The sequence below is a fragment of the Lytechinus variegatus genome, chromosome 12, assembly GCF_018143015.1.
Source record: "Lytechinus variegatus isolate NC3 chromosome 12, Lvar_3.0, whole genome shotgun sequence".
NCBI classification, from domain to species: Eukaryota; Metazoa; Echinodermata; class Echinoidea; order Temnopleuroida; family Toxopneustidae; genus Lytechinus; species Lytechinus variegatus.
The window spans coordinates 8707230-8734725 of NC_054751.1; the positions used below are offsets into that span (position 1 = coordinate 8707230).

The 27496-nt window shown below is 34.5% G+C and overlaps 1 protein-coding gene across 2 annotated transcripts; it reads right to left on the bottom strand.

Annotated features, from left to right (window-relative positions):
* Nucleotides 1-318: 318 nt before the first annotated feature.
* Nucleotides 319-25548, bottom strand: LOC121425156 (protrudin-like). Of its 2 annotated transcripts, XM_041621155.1 has the most exons (9): nt 25447-25548; nt 13006-13396; nt 11996-12066; nt 10162-10666; nt 5686-5896; nt 5221-5283; nt 4643-4831; nt 3163-3244; nt 320-2104 (listed from the first exon to the last, which is right to left on the bottom strand). In XM_041621155.1, the coding sequence occupies exons 2-9, from the start codon at nt 13287-13289 to the stop codon at nt 2013-2015; spliced, it is 1497 nt and encodes a 498-aa protein (XP_041477089.1). In that variant the 5' UTR covers nt 13290-13396; nt 25447-25548; the 3' UTR covers nt 320-2012. The 2 variants fall into 2 exon arrangements, with proteins under 2 accessions (XP_041477090.1, XP_041477089.1); XM_041621156.1 differs by lacking the exons at nt 11996-12066; nt 25447-25548 and having other exon boundaries at nt 319-2104; nt 13006-13094.
* Nucleotides 25549-27496: the final 1948 nt, after the last annotated feature.

Below are 27496 nucleotides of genomic sequence, written 5' to 3' on the forward strand. Positions count from 1 at the left end.
TCATTGAAAAAACAATGAAAAACAAAAAGGTAAGAAAACAACGAAATACATAAGAAATTGCAAAAAACAATATAATACATAAGAAAATGATTTGATATCGCAATTTTTTTCATGTACACTTGCTGAGAACACCACAAAGAGTTTTTATACCAAAAATTAGTATGATTTTGCATTTTAATTACGCATAAATTAGCATAATCACTTAATAGCGATTCGTATGAAATAAATTACTATACAGTTGTGTAGATTATGCCCCAGGTAACCCGCGTGCCAATTTTCGGCGCTATCACGCGGTCGACGGCCGAGATCTCAAGGGGGGGGCCTCCCAGGCCCCCCCCCCGGCCATATGAACTCCCAAAATACCCCGGCTTAGATAGGGTTTAGGCCTTGGAGAACCCTTACCCCCAATTCCACTCAATGTTAACAGAAATAGAAAATTATGTGCTTGGTATGACATGAACTTGGTAAGAATAATTATGATTAATATAACTAATGTACAGGTATGATTAAATAGGGTCCTACTCCTACTTATTAGCTTCCATATGACAGAATCAACAAAGTTCATTATCTTTTCCACGTTTCTCCAACTTAAAAGCAATTGAAGTTTTTGCTTACAAACAATATTATTATATTCTGATTGGTCTCCATAGAGAGTACAACGTGACATACGTCTACGGCAAACTGTCATACAAAAATTATAATAGCTGATATTGTGTGATTGTATCTCTTCATAGGAAATGCCCCAGGTGAGATTATACAAAATGCCTTAATATTTTGGTTTTTTATATCTTCATTTGTCCTGGCTTCTGACATTCTGCTTTGGGTCTGAAGGAGGTTAAATAATTAAACATGCTATCAGTTAGCAATACATGTAGTTAAGACATGTTTTCATCCTGAACATATTTCTTATTAAGTAGACACACAAAAGCTTAAATACTGGAAAATATATTCTAAATAGTCCAATCACGGTCAGATACGTTGACCAGAATGACATATTAAGAAAGGATAACTAATAATAACACACCATCAAAATCCACACAATAAGAGTGCAGATAAGAGTTTTAGCAATCCCATTTTGATAGGAAATAATTGGTTATGGTAGGAATGTAAAAGTAAGATTCTTCATACACAGCATTTATATAGTGCCTCTATCTAGTTGCCAATTCAGAATATTACCATGGCTTTGGTAATAACTGCCTTTATCATTGCTTGGCGTTTTTATGGATATGATTATCCAGGGCGCGGTAACACAAAGATTAGCGATCAATCGCTAAATGAATTGACCAATAAATATAAATGTTACATGCGCATTAGGTTAAAAATACTGGCCAGCGACCAATCAGTGCGGTTCTTCCATATTTGCAATCCATCGCAAACCTTTGTGTTACGGAGCCCTGGTTACCACTTGGTAATTATAGGATTGTCCTTTCTGGTAATAAGCAAAGAAGGAACCATGATAATTACTGTATGTTTTGTAGAGAAAAAAAAGATGAAGGAATACATGGGTAAAGAAGTGTTGTGCGCAAGGCCAAAAGCAAAGGTCAAGGCCAGTATTGTTCTTGGTCTTGTGGAGCATAATACTGGTGCAGACTCGATAGTCAAGCCAGGAACTTGGTGCCTTTCAAACTGTACCTCGACCATCAGGATTGGTCTGTACTAGTCAGGAAATGACCACGAAACTGGTCAATATTACTCGCACAATTTGACCAATCCTTCATGCAGCTAGAAGCTATGTCAAATAGTAGCAGGAAGAATACAACAATGGTCAGATATGCAGCACAACTGTGGTAAAAGATATCATTTCTGCAAGAAGTTAAAGGTTATCAGGCATGATCACAAACAATTAAAAAATTAAGCAAAACCATGGACATAAGCTCAGTTCTTCATGATTATATCAATAAAACGATTGCCAATACTTAAGCCAAGCCATGTCCACAAGCATAAGTTTGCAGAACTGCCGTCGGTAGATTAGACGTTTCAATGCAGACATTCGATTGGTCAGGAGGTAATTGTCATCTGACTTTGTTACCGCCAACCTCCTCCCCAGTCAGTTTTATAACACACAGGTTGCAAACCAGTTCCTTCTCTGTCTGAGCGGCTGGAGCTGAGGTTGAGACAAACAGAAATTCAAAGAGAGAGTATTGATGAAAGTTCCAAATAGTGATTGCCTATCATTTACATACCAATAATGAAACACCTAGCTGAATTCTCAACTTAATTCATCAAGCAATTCTATAACTACATGTTATTTAAAATGAAATGCTATCAATATTTCACTTACATGCAAATTACTTTACAATATGTTGGCTAGACTGAGTGAAATTTATAAAATGGAGAGTGAATCAACTAGAGCATCAGTCTGGAATGTCAGCTTCATTAATTGCAATTTTGACTATTTTGTCTCTATTATCAATTCATCTGATTAAAAAAGTGGCAATGGACCAAGAAGGTATAGGAAATAAAAAAGAGAGTTTTGTGTTGTAGTCACATGGCAGATTTCATATGGGGGGGGAGGGGTTATGGGGGACATATCCCTCCCCCATATCTATGTATGCATGTAGCATGGTTGATTCAGTTTATAGAGGCAACCTGTACTCTGGCATTTTGAGATGAACTGAAAACAAGAGTAAATGATGAATGATAACTGCATCATATATGAAATGGGATAAGACCATGAGAGAACAAGACCAAACAGGCATTGATTCGAAAGAGAAGGATCAGGTCAAGGGGCTATGGGGAGTTTGAGAATTGCTTATTAACTAATGGACTGCTAAGAAACGTCTGCCACGAGGCGAGGAGCAACGTGAAGCACCGAGTATGCCCAAACTCGGGTAGCATTGCCATATGAAGTCTTTATGACGACACTATGGATTCCTCTAATAACGTCTTTTGCAGGATATTGGACAAGCAGTGTAGCTCTTCCTACTTAGTATGCTCAGGGGCCTGTAACACAAAGCTTAGCAACGATCGTAGAACAATTTTCTACGATTGATTGCATTGACTACAATGTACAATCAATCGTAAAAATCAAACGTACGATCAATCGCTAACCTTTGTGTTACCGGGCCCTGAACACAAAATAGACTACTGGAATGAAATGACGCAGCAGTCCACGAGTCAACATGCGAATCAAGAATTCTTAAATCAACCAGGGTGACAAACCTGTTGCTCCTAGGGCAGATCTTGGTAGCTTTTTACTGCAGCACTTGGGACAGAAGTCTCTTCCACAGTACCTACAGTATCTCTGAAATATCAACAAAATCATAAGAAAGTTATATACTTCAGCTCATTAGGCTCTCAATCATAAGAAACATTAAAAAGTTTCTTATTTCGAAGTATTCTTAAATGTATCACCTGCACTCACTCACACTTTAAAAAAACCCTTTATCTTGTCTGTCCCCATTAAATATCTAAACTTTTATGCTTTCTCTTTTGTGACATCATTTTGTCGAATTCTATTTATAACCTATTACGGTTCCCATGTAGCCCTCCCTCATGGCTGCTATTGTTTCAAGCAGTTACCTGCTTATTATAGCTGGCCCCTGCATTTTTACCCACTTTACTATTTTACGTGCTTCATTTATGTATTTTTCAACCTTATTCATTATTTATATTTTCTATTGTCACACAAAAATGTACTCATTTATGTCATTGTTATTGTATCATTCTATTTTCATTTGTTGATTTACGAATAAAATGCAGAAACTCATGCAAAAAAAAAATAAGGATCATATCATACAAAATTAACTGGCCTGTATTCTGACAGGAGGTTTATCCATACTTAAACCACAACTTTAAACTCAGGTTTAAAGTTGTGGTTTAAGTATGGATAGCCAATCGTTACATAAATCACTAACAGTAGAGATATAATACTTAGCTCATTTGGCTCTCAAATCATTCATAATTGTCTAGGGAGTATAAATAGATGATTATCTTCACCATCAATGAATCAGGAAAGAGCATGGTAAACATAGCAAACATACAACTTAACTTAATAAAAATTTTGATACTTACTTCCCATACTTAAACCACAACTTTAAACCTGAGTTTAAGTTAAACCTGCTATCAGAATACAGGTCATTAAGTTTTACATCCATATATTTTTTTATTCTGACTGGCTGTTGAGAAATGGTCAGCCTGTCTCACTTTGGATCTGTCTGTGATCCAAACTTGAGCAAAAATGACAAAGTACTTGATATCAAAACTTGGAAAATAACATCCAAAGTTCTGAGTAGTTATAGAGAAGTAGAAAAATCATAGCCACAACCTATTACAAACTTTATTTCTTTATAAAAGTAAATCTAATTTCTAATCATAGTGATATCTTAGCAATTCTGCAACTGACTAAGGATTGATCTAGATGTAGCCTTTACTACCGGCAAAATGATTGCCATTATAAGACAAATCAGTTTAAGTGTTTGTTTAAATACCTCAAAATGTGAATAACAATAACAAATGAATATTGTTTTATTCCTCTAATTCGGTTCATATACGCCATGGAAAGGAACATGCTGGCAAAATAGCTGCAACATCGCAGCTTTCGTGCAGCTAGCTGGTGAATATGAACAGGGTAACTGCCTTTTTTGTATGATGTATGGCACAGTAATAAAATTCCAAGTACCCTTTCACATCTTAATCTTACCCTTCTCTTCAAGACTGATGTAAAGGGTGTCCCACATAAATAACACATGCCACTTTCAAACTTCTTGGGTTGATGTTGTTGAGTAGCTGGTGCACTGTCTGGCCTGCTATGTGCTGGTACTACTCCTTGAGTTGTCTTCAATCTTTTCTCTTTCTGAACTTCTTCATCAGTATCCTCGTTCCCATTTACCTGAAATAATGCATAATACAAATAATCAGCGCATTTGAATGTTACATTCTACATGAGTCGAACAAAATTTTACACCTCAAGAATGGCTAATAATTCCAAGGCAATAAATTGTTATTCCGAGATTCATCCTGAGAGAAGAGTGTTTCAATCCAAAATCATTTTATAAAATTTTCTGTAGCATAAGTTCATGCTTGGGTGAGTATTTTAAGAAAGTGCCAAAATCACCTTGTGCCAAAGTAATCAATCGTATAAGCTGCCATTTTTACAAAGAAATAGGCAGCCATTGACGTATATCAAGACATAATATCATACCCTAGAAATGTGAGTACATTATAAATTATATCGGTTTTCCAATAAGGATTCAAGAAAGTTATGGAATTATAACTTACATCATCGGATAAGGGATGTGAAGAAACAACACGATCGTTCTGCAAACGCAAGTCAGCTGGATCCTATCAGATAGGAAATTAATATATGATTTTATTCACCTTGGATATTTTAAAAATAAATCTGTTTATGTGCTTCTGCAACCCCCCCTCCATTCATAAAAAATATGGGTTTTCATAAAAAACAATATGGGTTCACATTCAATAGCAGCAGCAAAGAATTTCATTTGCTGTATTCATTCAGTTTCTGACCCTATTCTGGTTGAAATCAGAACATCTTCAATATTTAAAATTATAAGTGTTTCATTTCAGCTGATTGAGTATCTGAAGGACCAATTCCACCTACAAATCCTTAAAAAAGAAAGGTAGAGACTGGATACTGTAAAGAGCAAGTTAAGCATTTCCATGAAGTGAACCACACAAAAATCAAAGTTTAGTTAAGTTTGAGAAAATGAAATATTAACTCACATTTTCATCTGAGTTTTCTAGATGATTTGAACTTTCATCTTTGTTCGCTTGACTTGGATCCATCTTGATTGTAATCCAACGTTTGATCTTCTCAAAACCTACAGAGCATCGGGGATGGCTGAGGATTAGATAATTTGATGTTGCCATGGTGATCCAACAAAATGGAACATACAGGATGCATAATACACCAGTATATAAAGTGAGGTAGAATCTGTTGAGTGAAAGGCATTGATTGAAGGAAAGGTTACCGAAATGCTATGAATTAAAAGAGGATTGAGATTACATGTAGATCAACATTGGATTATTGAAGTAGGATGGAAGATGGATGTCAATTTCCACCAAAGAAGTACAGACAATCAACCAATTTAACGGCACCATAGAATTGACTTAATACTTTGCCAAAACATCAAGATTTTGATGTGCATTTGCTTTTTAAAATGTGCACAATGAAAATTACATGTTTATTCATAGCTGATGTAAGCATTACACACGCTATAAATGCGAGTCGTCAAGCTGAAAATGGGAATTCAATCTGCTCCAATTTCTGCACTCATTAGACAAAAATAAGGTAAAACTGATTAAAAAATTTTCAGATATGATCCTTGAAGATTGAGGTGGAAGACAGGTAAGTGGTAGGTCCAACTGTACTGTTGGTGTTGAGAGCATGGATCCAGCTACTTAATATGAAATCTGTTACAGTCTTAAATACTAAAATAAATGTTCCTTACAAGCGTCCATGATCTGGAAAATATATGACACTGTTTGTTATTTTTATCAGGCATCCCCCTTTTTGGAATGTAACACTGTAAGGTAATTGTATTTCTTACTCTTTTTACTTTTTGTTAATTCATACACATTGTTGTCACTTAAATTTATCACTTATAGTGTTGTACTTGTGTCATAATGTTTGAAAGAAATGTTTGTAATTCGTGCAATAACCAATACCTAATACAAAATGATGGTCAAATACCAGTTTTTATGAATAGGTGCATATCTTGTGAATTTAATGAAAAAACAAATTTTGACATTCCTAGTCGTTCCAGTTATTATGATAATCGAGAATTTTCAACCTTTACAAAAGAAATGTGTGATAGAAATCTTCTTTCATTAATACATGTAAACTGTAGAAGTTTGAAGAGGAATTTTTATCACTTAGAATGTTTTCTCAACGATATAAATTTTGAATTTTCTATCATCGGTATTACTGAAACATGGCTTAAGGACGACGATAATAATTTTCTAACCCTCCCAAATAATATATTAATTTCTCAAAGTCGCAATGAAAAGCGTGGTGGAGGAGTAGGCTTTTTTATCAACAATAAAGTTGCCTTTAAAAGGCGACCAGATTTGGATATATTTAATGATGATCTTGAATCAATGTTTATTGAAGTGTTTTGTAAACAAAAAAAAATTATTGTAGCAGTTGTGTATAGACCACCAAGTCAATCAATTGTAAATTTTATAAACTGTTTAGAAGTGCCTCTAGAAACGATTGTAAACGAAAGGAAGGACTGTTTTCTGGTAGGAGATTTCAATATTGACTTATTGAACCACAGTGCTCCTTACACTGCAGACAGTTTTATAAATGTATTATCAACTTATTTACTTTCTCCCCTAATATCACAACCAACCAGAGTCACACATGTATCCAGTTCACTGCTTGATAATATTTTTACAAATATACCTGAAAAAAATTTACTTTCTGGCATTTTAATCTCCGATATTAGTGATCACCTTCCTGTGTTTACAATTGTTGATACAGATATAGAAGTCACCGAAAAATGTTTTTTTAAACGTTTGTATGATGAACAAAATATAATTGGCTTTTGTGGTTTATTGAGAGACACAAATTGGAATTTTCTTGATAATTTCACAAATGTCGATGCTAGTTTCAATGCCTTTATGGATATTTATACATCCTTCTTCACACAAAGCTTCCCAATTTAGAAATATAATTCAAAAAAGAAAGGTAAGATCAATAAACCTTGGTTTAATCCTTCATTAAAAAAACTTTGTCAGAAAAAATATACTCTTTTACGAAAATTTTTAAAAAACCCTACACAGCAACGGGAAACTAATTACAAAAGTTACAGGAATTTCGTGAAAGAGCAAATTCGAAAACGTAAACGTGAATATTTTAACTCCAAATTTAACAATGTACGTGGAAAGATAAAAGACACTTGGAATGTTATCAACGAAGTCCTTAATAAACCAAAGCCGCGTACACAATGTGAACAGATGGTGAGCAATGGTCGTGAAGTAGAGAATAAGCAATCCATTGTAGAAATGTTCAATGAATATTTCAGCTCTGTTGGACGTAATGTTATCAATAATGCCCCTAGTAGTAACAAAAACTTTTGTGATTTTTTTAGGTAACAAAAACAGCCATACAATGTTCTTTAAACCAATAACAGGAAAAGAGATTTTAGATATTGTGTCCACTTTTAAAGAAAATAAAAGCCCAGGTCAAGATGCTATTACTGTTAAAGTTTTTAAACGATCAATTAATTTTGTCTTAAAGCCTCTAGGTAATATCTTTAATAGGTCTTTGGAAGAGGGCGTATTCCCAAATAGACTAAAAATTGCTAAAGTTGTTCCAATTCACAAAAAGGGTGAGAGGTCTTGTTTTGAAAATTATAGACCCATTTCTTTATTATCTGTTTTTGCAAAGTTATTTGAAAAACTGGTGTACAAGAGACTGATTTCTTTTATTACAACCAACGAAATTCTCTACTCTCGACAGTTTGGTTTTAGAGAAGGCTATTCAACATACATGGCACTTCTTCAATTTACTAATAGAATTTCAAAAGCTTTTGAGCATAGAGAATTTCTAATTGGACTTTTTTTGGATATTTCCAAAGCGTTTGACTGTATTAATCATGAAATATTGTTAAAAAAATTATATCATTATGGTATCCGTGGAACAGTTTTGAAATGGTTCGATAGTTATTTGAGCTACCGAAAACAATATGTATCTTTAAACAATTATAATTCGAAAATGTGTACCATAGATGTAGGAGTACCACAGGGATCAGTATTGGGTCCGCTACTTTTCCTTTTATTTATCAATGATCTTCAATATGTCAGTCAACGACTTTTTTCTATCTTGTTTGCAGACGACACAAATTTATTTATCTCTGGTAATAATATCATAGAAATGATCTCTACTTTGAATCTTGAACTTAAGTCTATTCATGAATGGTTCACAGCAAACAAGCTTGTACTTAATCTGAATAAAACATTTTATATGATCTTTAAACCAAAAAATAAGAATATAGATGACGAAAATATTAAAATATGTATAAATAATTATGAAATTCAGCGAACAACCAATACCAAGTTCTTGGGTGTCTATATAGATGAAAATCTAAGTTGGAGTATACACGTTAATGATATTTGTTCCAAAATTTCCAAAAGTATTGGTGCAATGAATCGTCTTAAGAATGTAGTACCCAAACAAGTCTTATTAACTTTGTATTATTCAATGATCTTGCCATATATCTTACTCCTGTATTGTGTGGGGACACTGTGCCGATTACCTATTGGATCGTGTTTTAAAATTACAAAAACGTGCAGTCCGTATCATTAGCAACGAAAATGCATTTTCGCACACTGCTAATCTTTTTAAAGATCTAAGGATTCTTAAGATCACTGAATTGTATGAACTACAGGTTGCTATATTCATGTTCTCATATTTTAAAAACATCTTGCCTTCAAATTTTAATGAATCTTTTAGGCTTAACAGTTTTTTCCATTTTTATGATACAAGGACCAGTAGCCATTTACGCTTGCCGTTATACAAATATCAATTTTCTCGTACAACTATATCTTTTGTAGGAGCGAAATGTTGGAATGACATACCAAATGATATAAAAAATATGCCCACTTTATCGTCTTTCAAACGTAATTATAAAATGTACCTTTTCTCTCGATCACAAAACAATGCACTTAAATGATTTTTTTTTTTAACCAACTCAAAAATATCGAATTACTTGTTTGTTCGTTTGTCTGTTTTGTTTTGATATTTCCTTTAAAATATTTTAATTCATACATATGTAACTCAATAATTTTACTGATATCCTTTCGGGGACTAGCCCGTGATAGGCCCTTGGCCTTTGCTAGTTCCATCATACTCTCAATTGTTATGTTCATGCTATTGTTTAAATTTTGAATACTCTCGTTTGTACTTGTTTTGTAAATTTTGATTGTATTTGATGTTTTTTATTGAGATTATGAAAATAAATGAACTGAACTGAACTGAAAAAAAAGAGAGCAAATACTGTCTAACAAACCTGTCTAAAAGACAAGGTTGCCAGTTAGTTTTACAATTAATTACACAGGGCCTGAAAAGAAAAGTATGCACTGTAAAATATAAAGCTTCACAAGTCCTCAAATGTGAACGTGCCATGGTTTGGAATCGCAAAGTGACTGTCATCTGGTATTTATTTAATTGTAAAGTCTCTACAGCATACTCACAAGATGGTCTTCCATCTGCATCTCCATAGCAACATATCCTCCATCCAAAGGAGCAACCTGGAGACCGTTGTAAGCCATCGATTAAGATCCTGCATCATCTGACAATATTCACTCAACAGTTCTCTCTTCCGCTGACTGTCTATCTCCAGCTCTTTGTGCCTGATTTTCTCATGATGAGGTGTTGCTAGGCAACCATCTCCACCGGGCAACGATGCTGCTACTTTGGGTGGAGAAGATGACAAAGGAATCTTGGCTTTTTGAGAATCTCCAGCTTTTGTTAACTTCGGATTGCTTGAGCCAGGTGTTGGAGATTGTACTTGTGCAGCTGATGATGACGATGTTGATGCCGATGGAGAGGATGAGGAGGAACTTGAGGATTGAAGATTCCCAACATTTCTCTTCTTGGAAGAATTATGTTTCTCTGTCAGATATTGGCTGGTAAATGTCAGGTACCCAAGGCTGGCGATAACAAACAGCATCAGAAAACATACTACCACGAGTTGCCCTGTTTGTCATGGAAATGGAAAGAAACAAAAACAAAATATGTAAATGCATCCATGATTGCCAGATCACAAAATGCATTCAACAAACCAGTTCTGAAATGTTAAACAAGCTTCTTAGCATATCATTATGAAGCGTTATAGCCAAGTGGATTAGTCTTCCGACTTTGAAACAGAGGGTCGTGAGCTCAAATCCCAGCCATGGCATAATTTCCTTCGGCAAGAAATTTATTCACATTGTGCCGCACTCGACCCAGGTGAGGTGAATGGGTACCCAGTAGGAATTATTCCTTGAACGCTATATATAGCACCTATTATTATGGGGGCTAAGCTACAGCCGGAGTAATAATATGATACCAACCAAGCAAAGTGCAGTTGAGTATATGCACATAAAAACTATATAATTGATTGGAACATATGAATGGACATATTATTATTATCATCAGAATGTCACTTCCACAATGAATAAATAAACCAACATGATTGTAATTCATACATTGGATCTAAATTTTATTATTTTGAAATCAAGCAATAAACTTTATCACCTATGACCTAACCATAAAATCTAATCAATTCATCTTCGCTCCTGCATATTTGCATGGGCCACATTAAAAGGTGATTTTTCAAAAGTTCATTAGCTATTGGGATAACAAGATATTTTCAAGTACATAATGACCATTGTGACCTTTAACTTATGATCCTGAAATCTCATAACACCATTGGTTCCACACACATGTACTAGCAAAGTTTAAATTTGATCTGTCAACCACTTTTTAAAGATTTATTTTAAAACGAAAATAGGACAGACATACATACAGAAACAAAATGCCTGCTGTGACCAACTTTGATGGATATAGGCATAAAAAACACTATTAAAAAAGCCTATCATTTTTTTATTGTTCATTTTAATCATATCAAATTGCTTTTTATTCTATGATTTATGGTAGAATCTCAAACACAAATCTATTCAGTTGAAAATAGCAAGAATAGATAACTATCATATACCAGCAATTATACACCATACCTCAAACCATCAATCACTTTCGTCATGTAGCTGTCATCCTTGTACACCAAGTCTCAACTTTCAAACATCAAGGATGGATACAAGTATGATTTATTGCTAAATATTTCCTTCATTCACTAAAAATAGAAGTTCAACCTAAAGATAGACTTGTGATTAAAAAAATTGGTTGGATCAAAGTCATCCTGAATCATGTGCATTTTTGTGGCACCATGAAGTCATCTACATACCGGTAGCCCTCTTATAAAGATAAGTGAAATTATCAAACATTCAAAATTAATTCTTAGAGCTTAAAAGCAGAGATCTGTAATACCTGTCGTCATGTAGAAAGAGAAGAGCTGGAGGATAATCCAAACACCGATGGTTAAGATCGGATAATCCCAGCTGAGGAATAAAAATTATACAGAGTGCATATAATATTGAAAATAACAAGGAAATGACATGTAAATTTATGTTGAAAAGGAAAAAGCTTTATTAGCCCCATTGTATCTCTTATAAACTTATCCTAAGTGCCAACCATCAAACTGATCAAACTGACCAGGCCCAATCAAGTCATTTTTAGAGTGGTCACCCTAAATCTGCAAAGATATTATCAGTATCAATTGTACTGTTTACCTTCATCAAGGTACTGTGTTCATCAGAGCACACATAATTTAGACATGTGTAGGCCTATTCATTAAAGAAATCTGAGCGGCGTCATCTGAAGTCCATGTATGTAGAATTACACTTACTAATTTAATAGCTGAGCCAGACTGACCAGACATTGTCTTAATCTAGCTTAATCATGTTGAACTTGACAGTTTGGCAGTGGGGCCAAGTAAGACCAAGAAGTAGTCCCAAGTAAGACCACAGAAGTAATGTGTTTTATAGTGTCACATGAAAAGTCACAGTAATGTGATGCATCATTGTGTAGATTTTCTTCTCAAGAAATTCACTGCATGTTACGTAAAATCTATTCAAATTAACAATGTTTTCCTGTCAGGTGGCTGTAGAGTTTCGAAGAAAAATATATTGGAATAGGCTAGTAGAACTCTCAGAGCTACTAGAACTGTCAGATTGTGTTAATAAATAAATAAATGCCTACATGTAATTAATCTGACAAAGGGCTGAGATTAAAGGAGCAATACTATCTCGAGATACAACTAAGTTAAACATGTACTTGTAAGTTGATGTAATGTAAATTCTTCAAGTACAACGTAGCTCATATTTTCACAATTCTCTACGATGATACTAACATCTATGATCTATTTTTCTTTAAGACAAATATACTAATCAGTTTACCATGTCTCCAGCATTTCAACATAATTCAATCAGGCACCTTACCTAAAGACAGTTGAGATGAACTCATAACACAGGACGAGAGGCCAAGACAACATCTGAATATTCCTGTATGCATCTACAAGCTTTCCAACATCCCTATTGGGCTTTGCTTTCTCATAAACAACACGGGAGTTTGATGCTTTGGTTGTGTGCAATCCTCTTGATGGGGCAGGAGAGAGATTTGATCTTGTTGACGATGGTGGGGAATGGGAGAGAATCGGAGGTGTAGCTGGTCTCTGGTTTGGTCTAATCACTGGTCGATGGTGGATACTGCTAGAGTCTGCCATAGCAACACAGAAGCTGACAGGTAGTAACCGGTCTTTATCATTTACATCCTGTTACCACTATGATGATTCCTTTTGATTTCTTTGGATTACGTTCTTATTCCTGAACTCTGCAAGATAATAAAATAAAGAATAAAAAGGATATCAGTATTAAATCCACAGTCAAAATCGTGTTGTCCTAAGCACAGGGTGGCTGGATTAACCTTTGATTTGATTTATGGACTTTATAGCTCAGTGCTATAAAGCTCTCATCAAATGTACAAGGTTATGATATAACCTTGTTCTCTGTTACTACCAGTACTCCCTGTGTGATGGAATAAGTTTGGCAATGTTTGGCTTATTTCTCTTTTTCTTGGAGATAAACACTTGACACTGTCAGTTTTTATGTCAGCTAGTCATCATATAACTTGGCTTTAAAGTAAATTGTATCATTTTAATTAGTTTTTTTTCCATAAAAAATGGAGATTGTTTAGTGGCAGTTAAGAAGAACTTTACTTTCAACCAATACATAGAGAGGACTCACACAAATATATGCTCAAATCAAAGTTTTTAAGTGCTCTGATGAATAAAAAAAAAGATCCCAAGATTAATAATGAAAAAGGGCGACATTATGAGCAGTGCTAGATAAAAAAAATTTTTGCATCTGCCGATTAATATGAATCCCACTTCAAAGCTAAAATATTCCGCATGCTAGACCAGTTGAAGCGGGATTTAGCATTGAGGTAAGATTCATATTTATCGGCCTCCTGGCTACGCATGCTGCAACGCCACTTCTGGCTTTCATACCCGCCCACCCCCCATTCCGGGGTCGAAAGGACCGCATGCGTGTTCCCAAAATGTCCGCTAAAGGGGTACTTTTTTCGCGGGACAAGTCCGGCCCGCGAATTGTAAAAAGGGGGTGTATTTGTATTTTCACCCGGAGATTTCTTTGAAAAGGGGGTGCTTTTTTATCTCTCTCTTTGGACTCCTGAGAAATTTTGAAAGGGGGTTATAAAATATCTTGAATAACATAGAAAAATTGATCAAATCCAGGATTCGAATTCCTGCTATTGTTTTGAAAGCTCATTGAGGATTATTTCATTTTGAAAAGTAAAAGTACGGACCTTTTGTTGGAATGAGAGCTCTCCTGTGATAGGGGGTACATTGAGCAGTGCTCCGGATTTAGGGGGTCTCCAAGGCAGAAAAAGCCTGCCAAAAGCCCTCGAAAGGGGGTTCAGAAATTTTGGCAGACCTTCGATAGGGGTGCTTTCAAAGGGAGAGAACAAGCATAAGCGTACCCTAAATAACACTGAGTGAGGGGGGGGGAGGCCGGGCTTCCACAACACACAAATTCCATGGCTTGATTTTTGTATTACCTTTACTAACGTTAGGCCAAAGTTAGGCCTAACTTTTGTTAGTGAATTTGGGAATATTTTCTTCATGGATCTTTAGAAATTTATCACAACACAAGTGAAAGATAATTTGTTCATCATTTTCATATTAGATCTATAGGAAAATTGGCATTGTTATTATGGTTTGTTTGTAAACAAAGTGCGTAGCTTTAGTTCCCCCTCCCCCATTGGCTGTATGGCAAGTTCCCCCAAGTCTGCGCAGTCCCCCCTTGTCTGTGCAATTCTAGTATAAGAAGATACGCAATGAACCCAAACTTTACACATGCAATACATGAACAGATATTCATTTCAAAATCCGACTCAAAATGTGACGGCCTCAAAATGCAGCCTTTCTCATCGAAATCCCTGAATCATGTGCAAGATGAATGGGTGCGCAGACATGGGGTACCATTTCTTTTTACAATCTGAAAAGAAAACGAGTGCCCAGGGTTTTTTCCAAGAAAATCCTAGTATAAATAAGATCTATTTCTTTCAAATTTTTATGAGATATTTGCACTTAGTATTGTCTGAAAGATTTTTGAAATAAAAAGAAATTCATGTTAAATCTTAACTCAAATTGTCAGGTGCGCAGACTTGGGGACCACCTAGTCTTGAGGATGCAATGATGATGACTTTTAAATTCCTGTCATATACTTCTTCATCATTGATGTATTGAACAGGCCTTCATAGACATGAAAGAGAACGAAGTAAACAAAGATGGATGTCCCTAGGAAATCCATCTTTTCATAATAGGATTGCGCGAAATACGTTTATTTTATTAATTTCTACACCTTCCTATGCGTAGGAAGGTTTTACAAAATGTTCGGTAAAAATGATACAAAATGGTTTCTTACCAGATTGATGTCGCGTAGACCCCTCTATCCTCATGTAAACAACGGAAATACAATAGTGTCTACCCTTGAACCGCTTATGTATGACATTCTCTCAGCTAGCGATGCCGTTTTGAAGAACAATTTATAGATAAAATTTATTCTACGAATACTAAAATTTATTACGTAATTATAAATAATTTTAGTAGGGCCTATTAATCCAATTATTTATAATTACGGTACGTAAAATAATAATTTTTATCTATAAATTGTTCTTCAAAACGGCATCGCTAGCCAAGAGTACGTCATACATAAGTGGTTCAAGGGTCGGTCGACGCTAATGTATTTCCGTTGTTTACATGTGGAGCGAGGGGTCTACGCGACATCAATCTGGTAAGAAACCTTATTTTGTATCATTCATTTTTACCAAATATTTTTTAAAACCTTCCTACGAGATACGCATTCATTAGGCGTCGCGTAAGAAGGTGTAGAAAATAATAAAATAAACATATTTTGCGCGATCCTGTTAATTATGAAAAGACGTCATTGATGAATCAGTATATGACAGGAATTTAAAAGTCATATGGATCGTTTGTTGAATTCTCTTTGCTGTTTTTTTTAATAAAATAAGAACATTTTTCGTGATCTTCACGTCGATGCCTCTGGATCAGCGTTGATATCAACTTTTGCCTAAAGAGGGCGCGATATTATTCACAAAGCCGGTAGGCATTTAAGAACCAAGTTTGAAATTATGTCACTCTCGCCGATGAATATTCATTAGATCGTGGTCGTGCGTGTTCAATACACACTGAGTGCGTGCATGCAGAGACTTTGTATTGAACACGCACGACCACGATCTAATGAATATTCATCGTGACAGTGACGTAATTTTACGAGTGTCCTTTCAAACTTGGTTCTTAAGTGCCTACCGTACCTTTGTTTACAGTGTTGCAAGCTAGCTGCATTCTAGGCGATCAGCATTATTTTCTTGCTCGTTCAATCCACTTTCATCATCATCTTGTCAAAAGATGGCGTACTTTACCAATAAGTATATACATAAGATGCAACCTGTTGATTTTTGGTACAATTTCCCATTATGCGCTGACGACTTGAATTGAGAATGTTCGATACGAAAAATTGCTTTTCGATTGTTGTTTGCATACTTTCCACCGCAGTATTAAGGACGGATCGAACGGAGTATCCTGGTTGAGACTTGGAGGTAAGCGATAAAAACACTTTTATAAATAATTTCCAATTCATTTTTAAAACAAACTTAAATCATTAAAATAAGAATACGATAGTGGAGAAATACTGAAACGTTTGGCGTTTTTCATTCCCTCACATTCGTGTGATGAATGAAAACGTCAAAGTCCACTATGAAACCACATGCGTTGTGCAAGGTTAGTATTACTAACCTCGCATGTTGTGTGAGTGGGTAAATTCCTCTTTCCGACTTCCGAACACACAGGTACTGGAGACTGTATTCAGTCTTATACTTCTGAGACCATTTCTTGGTCTTCTTTTGTCGATTTGTCAATATCAATTATCAACCCATCAATACGCCGAAATCACACACCGATATTCCACCGCACGACTCGACAAATCCAGTGGCCGCGAGCGCACACGCCTCGCGAAGCTAGACGGGCCTACCGGCCTGGTGCACAGTGGATTCCCGTTGGGCATATCACATGCACCAGCTTTTCGCTGCTCCTTATTTGTCTACCTTTCACACAGAATTTAGTAGCAGCGAACGTAATGGAGTTACTACATGCTAAAGTTAGCAGACGATACATGTCCTTCCAATCCAATTTGATCAATGCAAAAAAATCATGGCATACTCGTGATATAGGCCCCGCTCGAGAAAAAAATTGTAATCGATCATACCTCAATATCTAGGTTGCTAACTTCAGCTCACTATATATACTCGTGATATAGGCCCCGCTGCTGTGTTGAAAGGCTTAGAATGCCCGTTCGCGGGGCCTGTTTCACGAGTATAGTACTATAACCGTTATATAGGCCCCGCACTACAGCACTTCAGTCACTCCAACACAAGAGCGGGGCCTATATCACGAGTATATATTAAGCTTGCATTCTAAGATAGTCGCGAAACAGGCCCCGTCCAATGCGCTTGTCCCAGCATTCGCACGTGTGTGGGGCTCGGATGACGGCTATGTTAGTATACTCGTTATCGAGGCCCCTTACACTGTTATATCATGGAAAATAACGTGGTCATGGGGCTTGTTTCCCCGCGGCCGGTGAGAATTATCATGGGCGGCACTGTAGGGTGCCGGGGGGGGGGGGCTTGGCAACAATTTATGTTCTAAATAAACAAGGAGAGAGGACATTAGTTTACTTCTTCAGAAATTTATTTGTCGATTTATTCATGTATTAATATAGTTATTGACTTTATTTACCAATCGATTGTATTTATTAATTAATGTATTTATGTTTTTTCTTTTGTGATATAAAGAGTCAGAAGTATCACTCGTTTTAAATTAGTTTTATGTGCGGAAGTTCATTTATTTCAATCTATTGTAATTGATTAGTTAATGTATTTATGTTGATTAATAAATGTATATATATATTTATTCATTAATCATTTCATTTATTTGTTTTCATTTTTTTTTTCTTTTGTGATGTAGAGTCAGAGGTATCATTCGTTTTTAATTATTTTTATGTGTGAAATTTCATTTATTTATTCATCAATCTATTTTAATAATTAATGTATTTTTAATTTATTAATTAATCCAGGTTAATCATTTAATTTATTCATTTTCAGTTTTGTTTTCTTTTGTGATATAGAGAGTCAGAGGTATTATATTCGTTTTTAATTCTTTTTATGTGTGGAAGTTCATTTAATCTATTTTAATTAATTAGTTATTGTATTTATAATTATTCATTAATCATTTGATGTAGAGTCAGAGGTATTCGTTTTTTATTATTTTTATGTGTGAAATTTCATTCAATTCATTTTAATTGATTAATTATTGTATTTATATTTATCTATTAATCATTTGATTTATTTGTTTTCATTTTTTTTCTTTTGTGATATAGAGAGTCAGAGGCATCATTCGTCTTTAATTCTTATTATATGTGGAAGTTCATTATCATTCCCCTTGTTTTTGGAAAATAAATTGGAGCCCCCCCCCATAGCATTTCATTGTAATTATTTTTTGTGGGGAGGGAGGTGTCATCAATAATCCAATTATATAGTTCTTGTATAATTTCCTCCGAATCTTTCACTTGACGTAATGCTGCGAAAGAATCCATTTATTCATTCATGTATCATATATCTATTTATAATCACCTGGATATAAGTAGTCAATATATATTTATATACAAATGTATATATTCAAAATTCAATATTGTAGCATTCATCTGGCTTCCTGTGTATTATCAATTTATTATATTTTTGTCTTTCCTTTCATAAATGCCCCCCCCCCCCCCCCCCCGCTTCCCCACTTTTCATCCATTCAGAAAAGAAAACGAATAGGCATATTTATTCGGGAAAGATTTAATAATTTTCTTTTGGTCAATTTCATTATTGCTTGAGGATACAGCTGTATCTACACTATATAATCAACTTAATCTGAGACTTATCCCCCGCGCCCCAACAATTGGGGATAGGCCTATCATTATGCATATTATCTATTTTACGTATAAAGTAGGTCCTACTTTCAAAGTACAATTTCTGTTTTTACCTAAATATCCATTTATTAATCTTTTGTCTTTTAAAAAGCTTACAATACCGTTCGTTGATATGCCGGGTATGATATGAAAGTATTTATAGCTTTATAAATAGAGTAGAATTAACTGAGCATAATGCCGAAAATTTCATCAAAATCAGAAAACAAATAGAGTTATTGAATTTTAAAGTTTAGCAATATTTTGTGAAAACAGTCGCCATGAATATTCATTAGGTGGGCTGATGATGTCACATCGCCACTTGTTCTTTTGTATTTTATTATGTGAAATTAGGTTCATTCAATTTTTTCCCTCCAAGAACTAGAAAATTGGAATGTCAATTGATTTAGTGCATTAGATATTCATAGCTGCAATTTATTTCATTATAAGGGAGACATATTATTCACACAAGTATGAAATAATTTTTAAAAAACATGATTTTATGTAGTAAGGTAAGAAAACGGAAAGTGGGGATGTGACATCATCAACCCACCTAGTGAATATTCATGACGACTGTTTTCGTAAAATATTGCTAAACTTTAAAATTCAATAACTTTATTATTGTTATCCGATTTTGATGAAATTTTCGGCATTTTGCTCAGTGAATTCTACTCTATGTATTGAGATATAAATATTTTCAGCCCGGACCATCCCTTTAATACTGATTAAGCCACTTGAAGATTGTTTGTAACTGTATTTGATTGTATGGTTTTAATGATAATGGATTTTTGTTTGCTGGAAATAACGGCATTCCGCATCAACAAATAAAAAAAAATTGATCGATCGTCATTTCATTAATAATTCACTATCCAAATATTGCATTTTTTTCTTCGCCTACACGGTATTCATTTACTTACTAATACCCTCGTCCCCCCCCCCCCCCCGATTTCCCGTTTTTATTAAAAGATTTAATAATTTCGGAAAAAGTGTCTCAATGTGTTCTTATAATTTATTTTTATGCACGAATTATTCTATTTCCTTTTCTGTGATTTTTCATTTTAAGGAATTTAATGTGTCCCCCAGATCCGAGATTTCGGGGCGGGGGGGGGGGGCAAATTTGAGAAGAAAGTTGGTGGTGCATAGGTCTGTCTGCATGATTGAATGCGTCGTACACAGGTACGGGTCCAGTAATTTTAAAGGGGCGGGGATACAGGCTGGTTGGACACATTGCCATTCATGAAATCCATGGTCGGCCACTCAAAGAGGAAGAGGTACAATTTTTTTTTTTTTGGGGGGGGGTGATATGGTAGTTTATGTACATTTTACTTTAATTTTTACCTACAAGGTAGGCCTACCATACGGCCGAAATAAACGAGAACGCTAACTGCGAACATTTTGTGTATTATAATCCATGTATTAAGCGCTATGACTAGAGCACACTAAGCTCTCTTTAACCCTAAACAACAAACATTTATTTAATATTTAATTACTAAACTAAAAAAGGGAAAAGGACTTTACAGTGACGCATTAACAGGATATGAAAGGGGCGCGAGCTGATTTTTTTCACACTTGAAAATAGGATGCGAATGCTATCGAAGTTCGAGTTGAATTTTGTTGATATATATCGACACGAAAAGAGTATGTTTTTAAGCACTGCTGACAAGTAGGAGTGAGAGGGGGGCATCTTGTTCAACACTTAACTTTTCTTGTAGAATTTGATCCATTGCAAAACAAACTCATCATCATCAACATCATCATCATATCACCATCACCCTCAGCTATTTGAAAGAATATGCCCATTCTGCTTTATCAATGTTATAAATGTATTAATTCAATTAGTATAAGTTTGGGATTGTCATTTTTTTTTCAAGCAATCTGCTTATGATGACAATCCTTCTCCTGCAAATTGTGAACATCATATAGTTAATCATTTTTGTCTGGAATTATCTTTTTAGTAATCTTTATTTACAATTTATGCCCAAAATGCTAACATATTATGTTTATTATGTTATGAAAAATGTATTATACAAATGTTATGGATTCAGAAGAAATCAATAAATCAAATCAATCAAATAAAAAATAGTGTATTTTGAATGATTTCCGTATTGGCGTTTTCCTTGAACCGTTGTCTTCTTTGAATAGATGGGAGCATAAAATTATAGGTCTATAATTATTTTTTTATTTGGGAGCAATATTTTTTTTTACCAAAATCCCCATCATCTTGGAGTATAATATTTTTATTCTTTTTTTGCCACTTAATAAAAAAACCCACAGCACCCCCTACTTAAAAATCGTTCCCAGTGCCCTGCTTAATCGTTTTATCGAACATTTGGCGGGGATATTTTTTGTTCATTTCTCTATGTTTGAGATTTACATAATTCTTGGTTTGATAATCAGATCATGCTTTATTTTTCGTTTATATAATTGTATTTCTTGAAGACGAAATGATATGACTGTTGTGTTTCAGTGACATTTGTTATCTTGTCAGTTTCGTCCGTTTAATAGTTTCTGGAGGGTAAGAAATTAACTTTATTTGATTAGCATTATATTTACTATATATATCCAAAATGATATTGCTTGCATCATGTTGGATTCATCTGCAAATATCATTATTTGACATTGATTTACATGTACATAGTTTCATACTAACATAGTATCCTGTTTCCAGGCGACATCCAACAATTCTATAGGCGCTGTTTGTCATGCAGTTGCATCATACATATTCAATGAGGTCACAAATCGTGGCATGTTCTGATAATGTTTTTAATAATTATATAAATGCACAAATTTAGAATGAGAAATCAGATAAAGCACAAAAGTATTTCTAATTTCATTTTTCTGTTTTTTTTTATATACAAAAGCCAAATCACAACACGTTTTTCTCGTTATGATTTCGTTTTTGTGTTTTCAAAAACCAAACTAAGTGGCTGATTTCCGTTTTCGCTTCTTCATGATTGGAACAGAAAACAAATCAATCAATTAGTACCTTGATTGTGCAGGTTACTGGGCAAGTGAAAGTGACAATTACAATTGATCTTAGCAAGACATCCATTACATAAATGGGTAGAATACAATTTCATATAATAAACACTAATTAAACTATGATAATTTCATTAGAGAATATCGAAGTTCTTAACCAAAATGCGAGACAATAAAACAAATATTTTCTTCAAACATTTAGTTTAAGAATATTTTTTTCTATGTTTCTGTTTTATCATCAACTTTGCGTCAGGGTAAAATGCCCCCTTATCATGTCACTTAATAGACAACATTTTTTTCCCAAAAACACTGCAAACATGAACGAATAAATGAATACATGTATATGAATAAACCAGGAAATGAATAAGTAAGTGAAACAATACGAAGGAGAACGTGAAATAAGTAATGCATTAGCCGCCCCCCCCCCCCTCTCTCTCTACAGTTTCACGTATTGGCTTTAGTAAGATAACAGAATATATTTTGTTATATATTTCTAATACTATATACGGAATACAGAGAGATCAAATCCATAAGCAAAAAAGAGAAATTAACGATAATGGTTGGTCTAACATCAAATAAAACAAAAAGTTTAATACAAACAAATACATCAACATTTAAAGGACAAGTCCACCCCAAAAGAAAAATTGTTTTGAATAAAAAGAGGAAAATCGAACGATCATAACGCTGAAAATTTCACCAAAATCGGAAGTAAATTAAGAGAGTTATAACATTTTGAAGTTTAGTTTGATTTAAAGTAATAGAAGTATATGCACATCCAGGTCGGTATGCAAATGAGGAAACTGATGACGCAACCCACTCACTATTTCTTTAGTATTGTATTGTATGAAATATATTTTCCAATTTTCTTCTCATTAATTGTCAAGTGAAACAATTCCCTCCTGAACATATGGTTCATTCACGTTGGCCCGTATTGTATAATATGTGAAAATGAAATATTGCATAATTCAAAAAAAAAAAGAAAAGAAATAGCGAGGGACATCAACTGTATCATTTGCATGCAAATGAGTTGTGCATAATATATAAATTATCACTAATAAGCGAAACTTTAAAATATCACAACTTGAAATATCCAGCGTTATACTAGCTTGATATTTCTCTATTCAAATTAACATTTCTCTGGGGGTGAACTTGACATTTAAACAAAATATAAATTCCTGTTATGTAACGAGAAATATGCTTACTATAACACCTTCAACTACGACTAATTCAAAAAAGGTAAACGATTATTTTTAATTCAGATTATATATTTATGCTTTTAAACTGTCAAAGTCATTCATGCTTGAATGATCGAGGAATCCTCTGAGAATACCAGGTGAAAGAGAAGATAGGCTAAGCTTTACAATGATTGCCGTCATCATTTTGTATAGCCATTATAACTAACCGAATGAATAAAAATAAATGAAAAATAAATTAAATGTATGACCCTGTATCACCAAAAGAACTCTGATGAAAAATAATAAATATATTGATAATAAATGAATAAATGAATGAATTAATCAATTAATTATTTTCCAAAAATACAAAGAATTAAAAACGAATAATACCTCTGACACTCTATATCACAAAAGAAGAAAATTATTGAAAAGAAATATATTAAATGATTAATGAATAAAATGATATAAATACATTAATTAATCAATTAAAATAGATTGACAAATAAATTAAATGAACTTCCACACATCAAAAGAATTAAAAACGAATGATAACTCTTACTCTCTATATCACAAAAGAAAAAAACTGAGAACAAATAAATTAAATGATTAATGAATAAACACAATAATCAATTATAATATATTTATAAATGAATGAAATTTTACACATAAAAATAATTAAAAACAAATGAAGATTCTGACTCTTTACTTCACTAAAGAAAAAAAAACTGAAAAGAAATAAATTAAATGATTAACCTGGATTAATTAATAAATATAAAATTCATTAATTAATCAATTAAAATAGATTGATGAATAAATAAATGAAATGACTCTCTACATCACAAAAAAAGAAAACAAATAAATTAGATGATTAATGAATATAGATTTATTATAATCAATAGAAATACATTAACTAATCAATTACTAGTACAATAGATTGAAATAAATGAACTTCCGCACATAAAAATAATTTAGAACGAAAACTTCTGACACTCTATATCACAAAAGAAAAAAAACATAACACTGAAAACAAATGAATTCAATATTTAATTAATACATTAATTAATAAAAACAATCGATTGATAAATAAATGAACAAGTTAATAACTATATTAATACGAATAAATCGACAAATAAATTTCTGAAGAAGTAAACTAATGTCCTCTCTCCTTGTTTATTTGGAAAATAAATTGGAGTCCCCCCCCCGCCCCCTCCTACAGCGCTGCCCATGATATTCTCTCCTTGTTTATTTAGAACATAAATTGTTGCCAAGCCCCCCCCCCCCGGGCACCTTACAGTGCCGCCCATGATAATTCTCACCGGCCGCGGGGAAACAAGCCCCATGACCACGTTATTTTCCATGATATAACAGTGTAAGGGGCCTCGATAACGAGTATACTAATATAGCCGTCATCCGAGCCCCACACACGTGCGAATGCTGGGACAAGCGCATTGGACGGGGCCTGTTTCGCGACTATCTTAGAATGCAAGCTTAATATATACTCGTGATATAGGCCCCGCTCTTGTGTTGGAGTGACTGAAGTGCCGTAGTGCGGGGCCTATATAACGGTTATAGTACTATACTCGTGAAACAGGCCCCGCGAACGGACGTTATGAGCCATTCAACACAGCAGCGGGGCCTACATCACGAGTATATATAGTGAGCTGAAGTTAGCAACCTAGATATTGAGGTAGTATAATCGATTACAAGTGTTTCTCGAGCGGGGCCTATATCACGATTTTGCCAAAATCATAATTTCGGGAGGATAAGGATGGTAATCGTAACTGGAGTTGGGATGAATTTTCGGGAGCCTCCCGATGAAATCGGGAGGGTTGGCATCTCTGTCATTGCGTCTTCAAGACTAGGGACCACCATCAGATATAACCTCGTTCCTGGATGAGTTATATTATAACCTTGTTCATTGAATGAGTGGATGAGTGGTCCCCCACAACGGCTGAGCTGAGCTGCGTGGAACTGGAAGCGCGCGGGTACCGGCCCGTTAAGTACGGTACGGTACCGTAGTAAAGCCAGGGTCAGTCACTGCGCGAAAAAACGGCAGTGCAGCTGTGCCTGTGCGGGGAATGATTCCTGCCTCGGCCCAACAAATTCCACGATAATTTATCTTGCAATCTCTTTAACCATCACAATTATCTACAAACAAAATTCACTTTTAAATATACGGTACCTCCTTGGTTTATAGCAGATCCTTGTCACCATTCATTCAAGCCTCGGTCCAAGCAGGATGTTTTCATTCAAGCTGAGAGGCGTTCACAAATAAATGGAAAACAACGTAAAGTGATCTATGGAACACCAAATGCACTATTTTCCGTAGGCCCAGGCGCTGGGCCTAGATTAAAATGATAATCTTGCACATTTTCCGTTCTCAGAATTTTTACATTCAATTTTCGTGGGGAAGACGGGAGGGGGGGGGGGAAGAGTTTCATGCGCTATTTATTAAATGTCGAGTCCACCCCAGAAAAATGTTGATGTGAATAAATTAGAGAAAATTCAAACTAGGATAATGCTGAATTTTTTTTTATCAACATCGAATGTAAAGTATGAAAGTTATGACATTTTTGAGGTTTTATTTTGCTTATTGTTCACAGTGCATGCAAATGAGACAGTCGATGATGTCCCTCACTCAATATTTATTTTGTTTTCTATTGTTTGAATTATAGAATATTTAATTTTTTACAGATTTGACAATACGGACCAACTTGACTGAACCATAAATTATAGTATCAAACAATGCAATTCCACATGTTCATGGAGGTATTAATAGTTGTTTCACTTGACAAGGGGAAGGAAATTAGAATATTTCATATTAAATGCAAAAAGAATAGTGAGTGGATGAGGCTAAAGTTCCGTTTAGAAGCCGCCCCGCTCGCCATACCCCGTAACCAGGGGTGGATCCAGGATTTCCAAAAGGGGAGGCACATTTTCCGGAAAAATCGACAAGCAAAAAAAAGGGGGGTCTTCACTTTCATTCACTTTCAAAAGAGGGACATTCTCACTTTAAGGGAATTTTTACATCAAAAATTTTAGCTGCACCTCCGAATGGGGATCCGACCTTGCCCATTACGAAACATTCCAGTTCCCAGAGACAAATTACATCTGCCAGATATAGCCCTGCCAAGTTTCGGTCCAGCGGCGAGCACCGCATATGATGTGCATTAATTACAGAGGATGATAAGGGTAGTTAGGCCTATTAAAATCATAAACTTTAGAAGAATGTGAACAGGAAATTGATAAAAAGAGCAAACAGGCATTAGGGATTAGTCGAGTTTTGTTCAATAAAAACTGATTTGCTGGTTAAAGGTCAGATTAGAATAAAAACAAAAATAGGATCATTATTATCGGGAATAAGAGTGCCATAGGCCTATATGAAATTATCATAATATTATGTCATCACAGGCCGCAATATGGACTTCCAATGACGTGAAAATAAGGCAATGATGCAAATGAAAATGAAAGATTTATTAAGTTTAAGATTATATTGGGATAATTTTATGATGTAACTGAATTATGAGCAAATTCATTACATTGTTGTGTTAAAGGGATGGTCCCGGATGGAAATATTTATGTATCTAAATATAACTTAAATATAATAATATTCACAGAGCAATTGCTGAAAATTTCATCAAAATCGGATGACATGAATTTTAAAGTTTATCAATATTTTGTGAAAACAGTTATATGCACACGGTCATGAATATTCATTATGTGGGCCGATGATATCACATCGCCACTTTCCTTTTTCTTATGTCAGTATACATGAAATCTATAAATGTTTCATTTTTTCATACTTGTGATGCATTTATCTCCATTATGATGAAATAAGTTGCGGCAATAAAATGGACCTATAATCAGTTGTCACTCCAATTGCTTTAGTTCTTGGTAGAAAGTTGAATAAACCTAATTTCATATAATTGAATACAAAAGAACAAATGACGTGGGGATATGACATCATCAGCCCATACACCTAAAGAATATTCATAAAGACTGTTTCACCGGAATAATTAATGCAAATCTTCAACTCGTTATCCGATGCAAATTTTCAGCTTTTGCTTTGCGATTTTTTTTTGATTGAGATATAAATATCTCCAGCCTGGACCATCCCTTTTATTGATGCCATTCAAATTCCTTATAAGTTTTTCATTAACTTCATGGATTTGATCAATGTCATCAGTATCATCGTTCACTAAACTTGAAGAATACATACAGCAGGCCAAATA

Excerpts from the sequence above, each read along its gene's own strand:
- LOC121425156 (XM_041621155.1), bottom strand. The coding sequence starts at position 13,289 with ATGGCAGACTCTAGCAGTATCCACCATCGACCAGTGATTAGACCAAAC. Across the intron at positions 10,667-11,995 it reads CTCTTTCTACATGACGACAG|GGCAACTCGTGGTAGTATGT; the intron begins GTATTACAGATC and ends CATGACAAACAG. Across the intron at positions 4,832-5,220 it reads CACATCCCTTATCCGATGAT|GTAAATGGGAACGAGGATAC; the intron begins GTAAGTTATAAT and ends GCATTATTTCAG.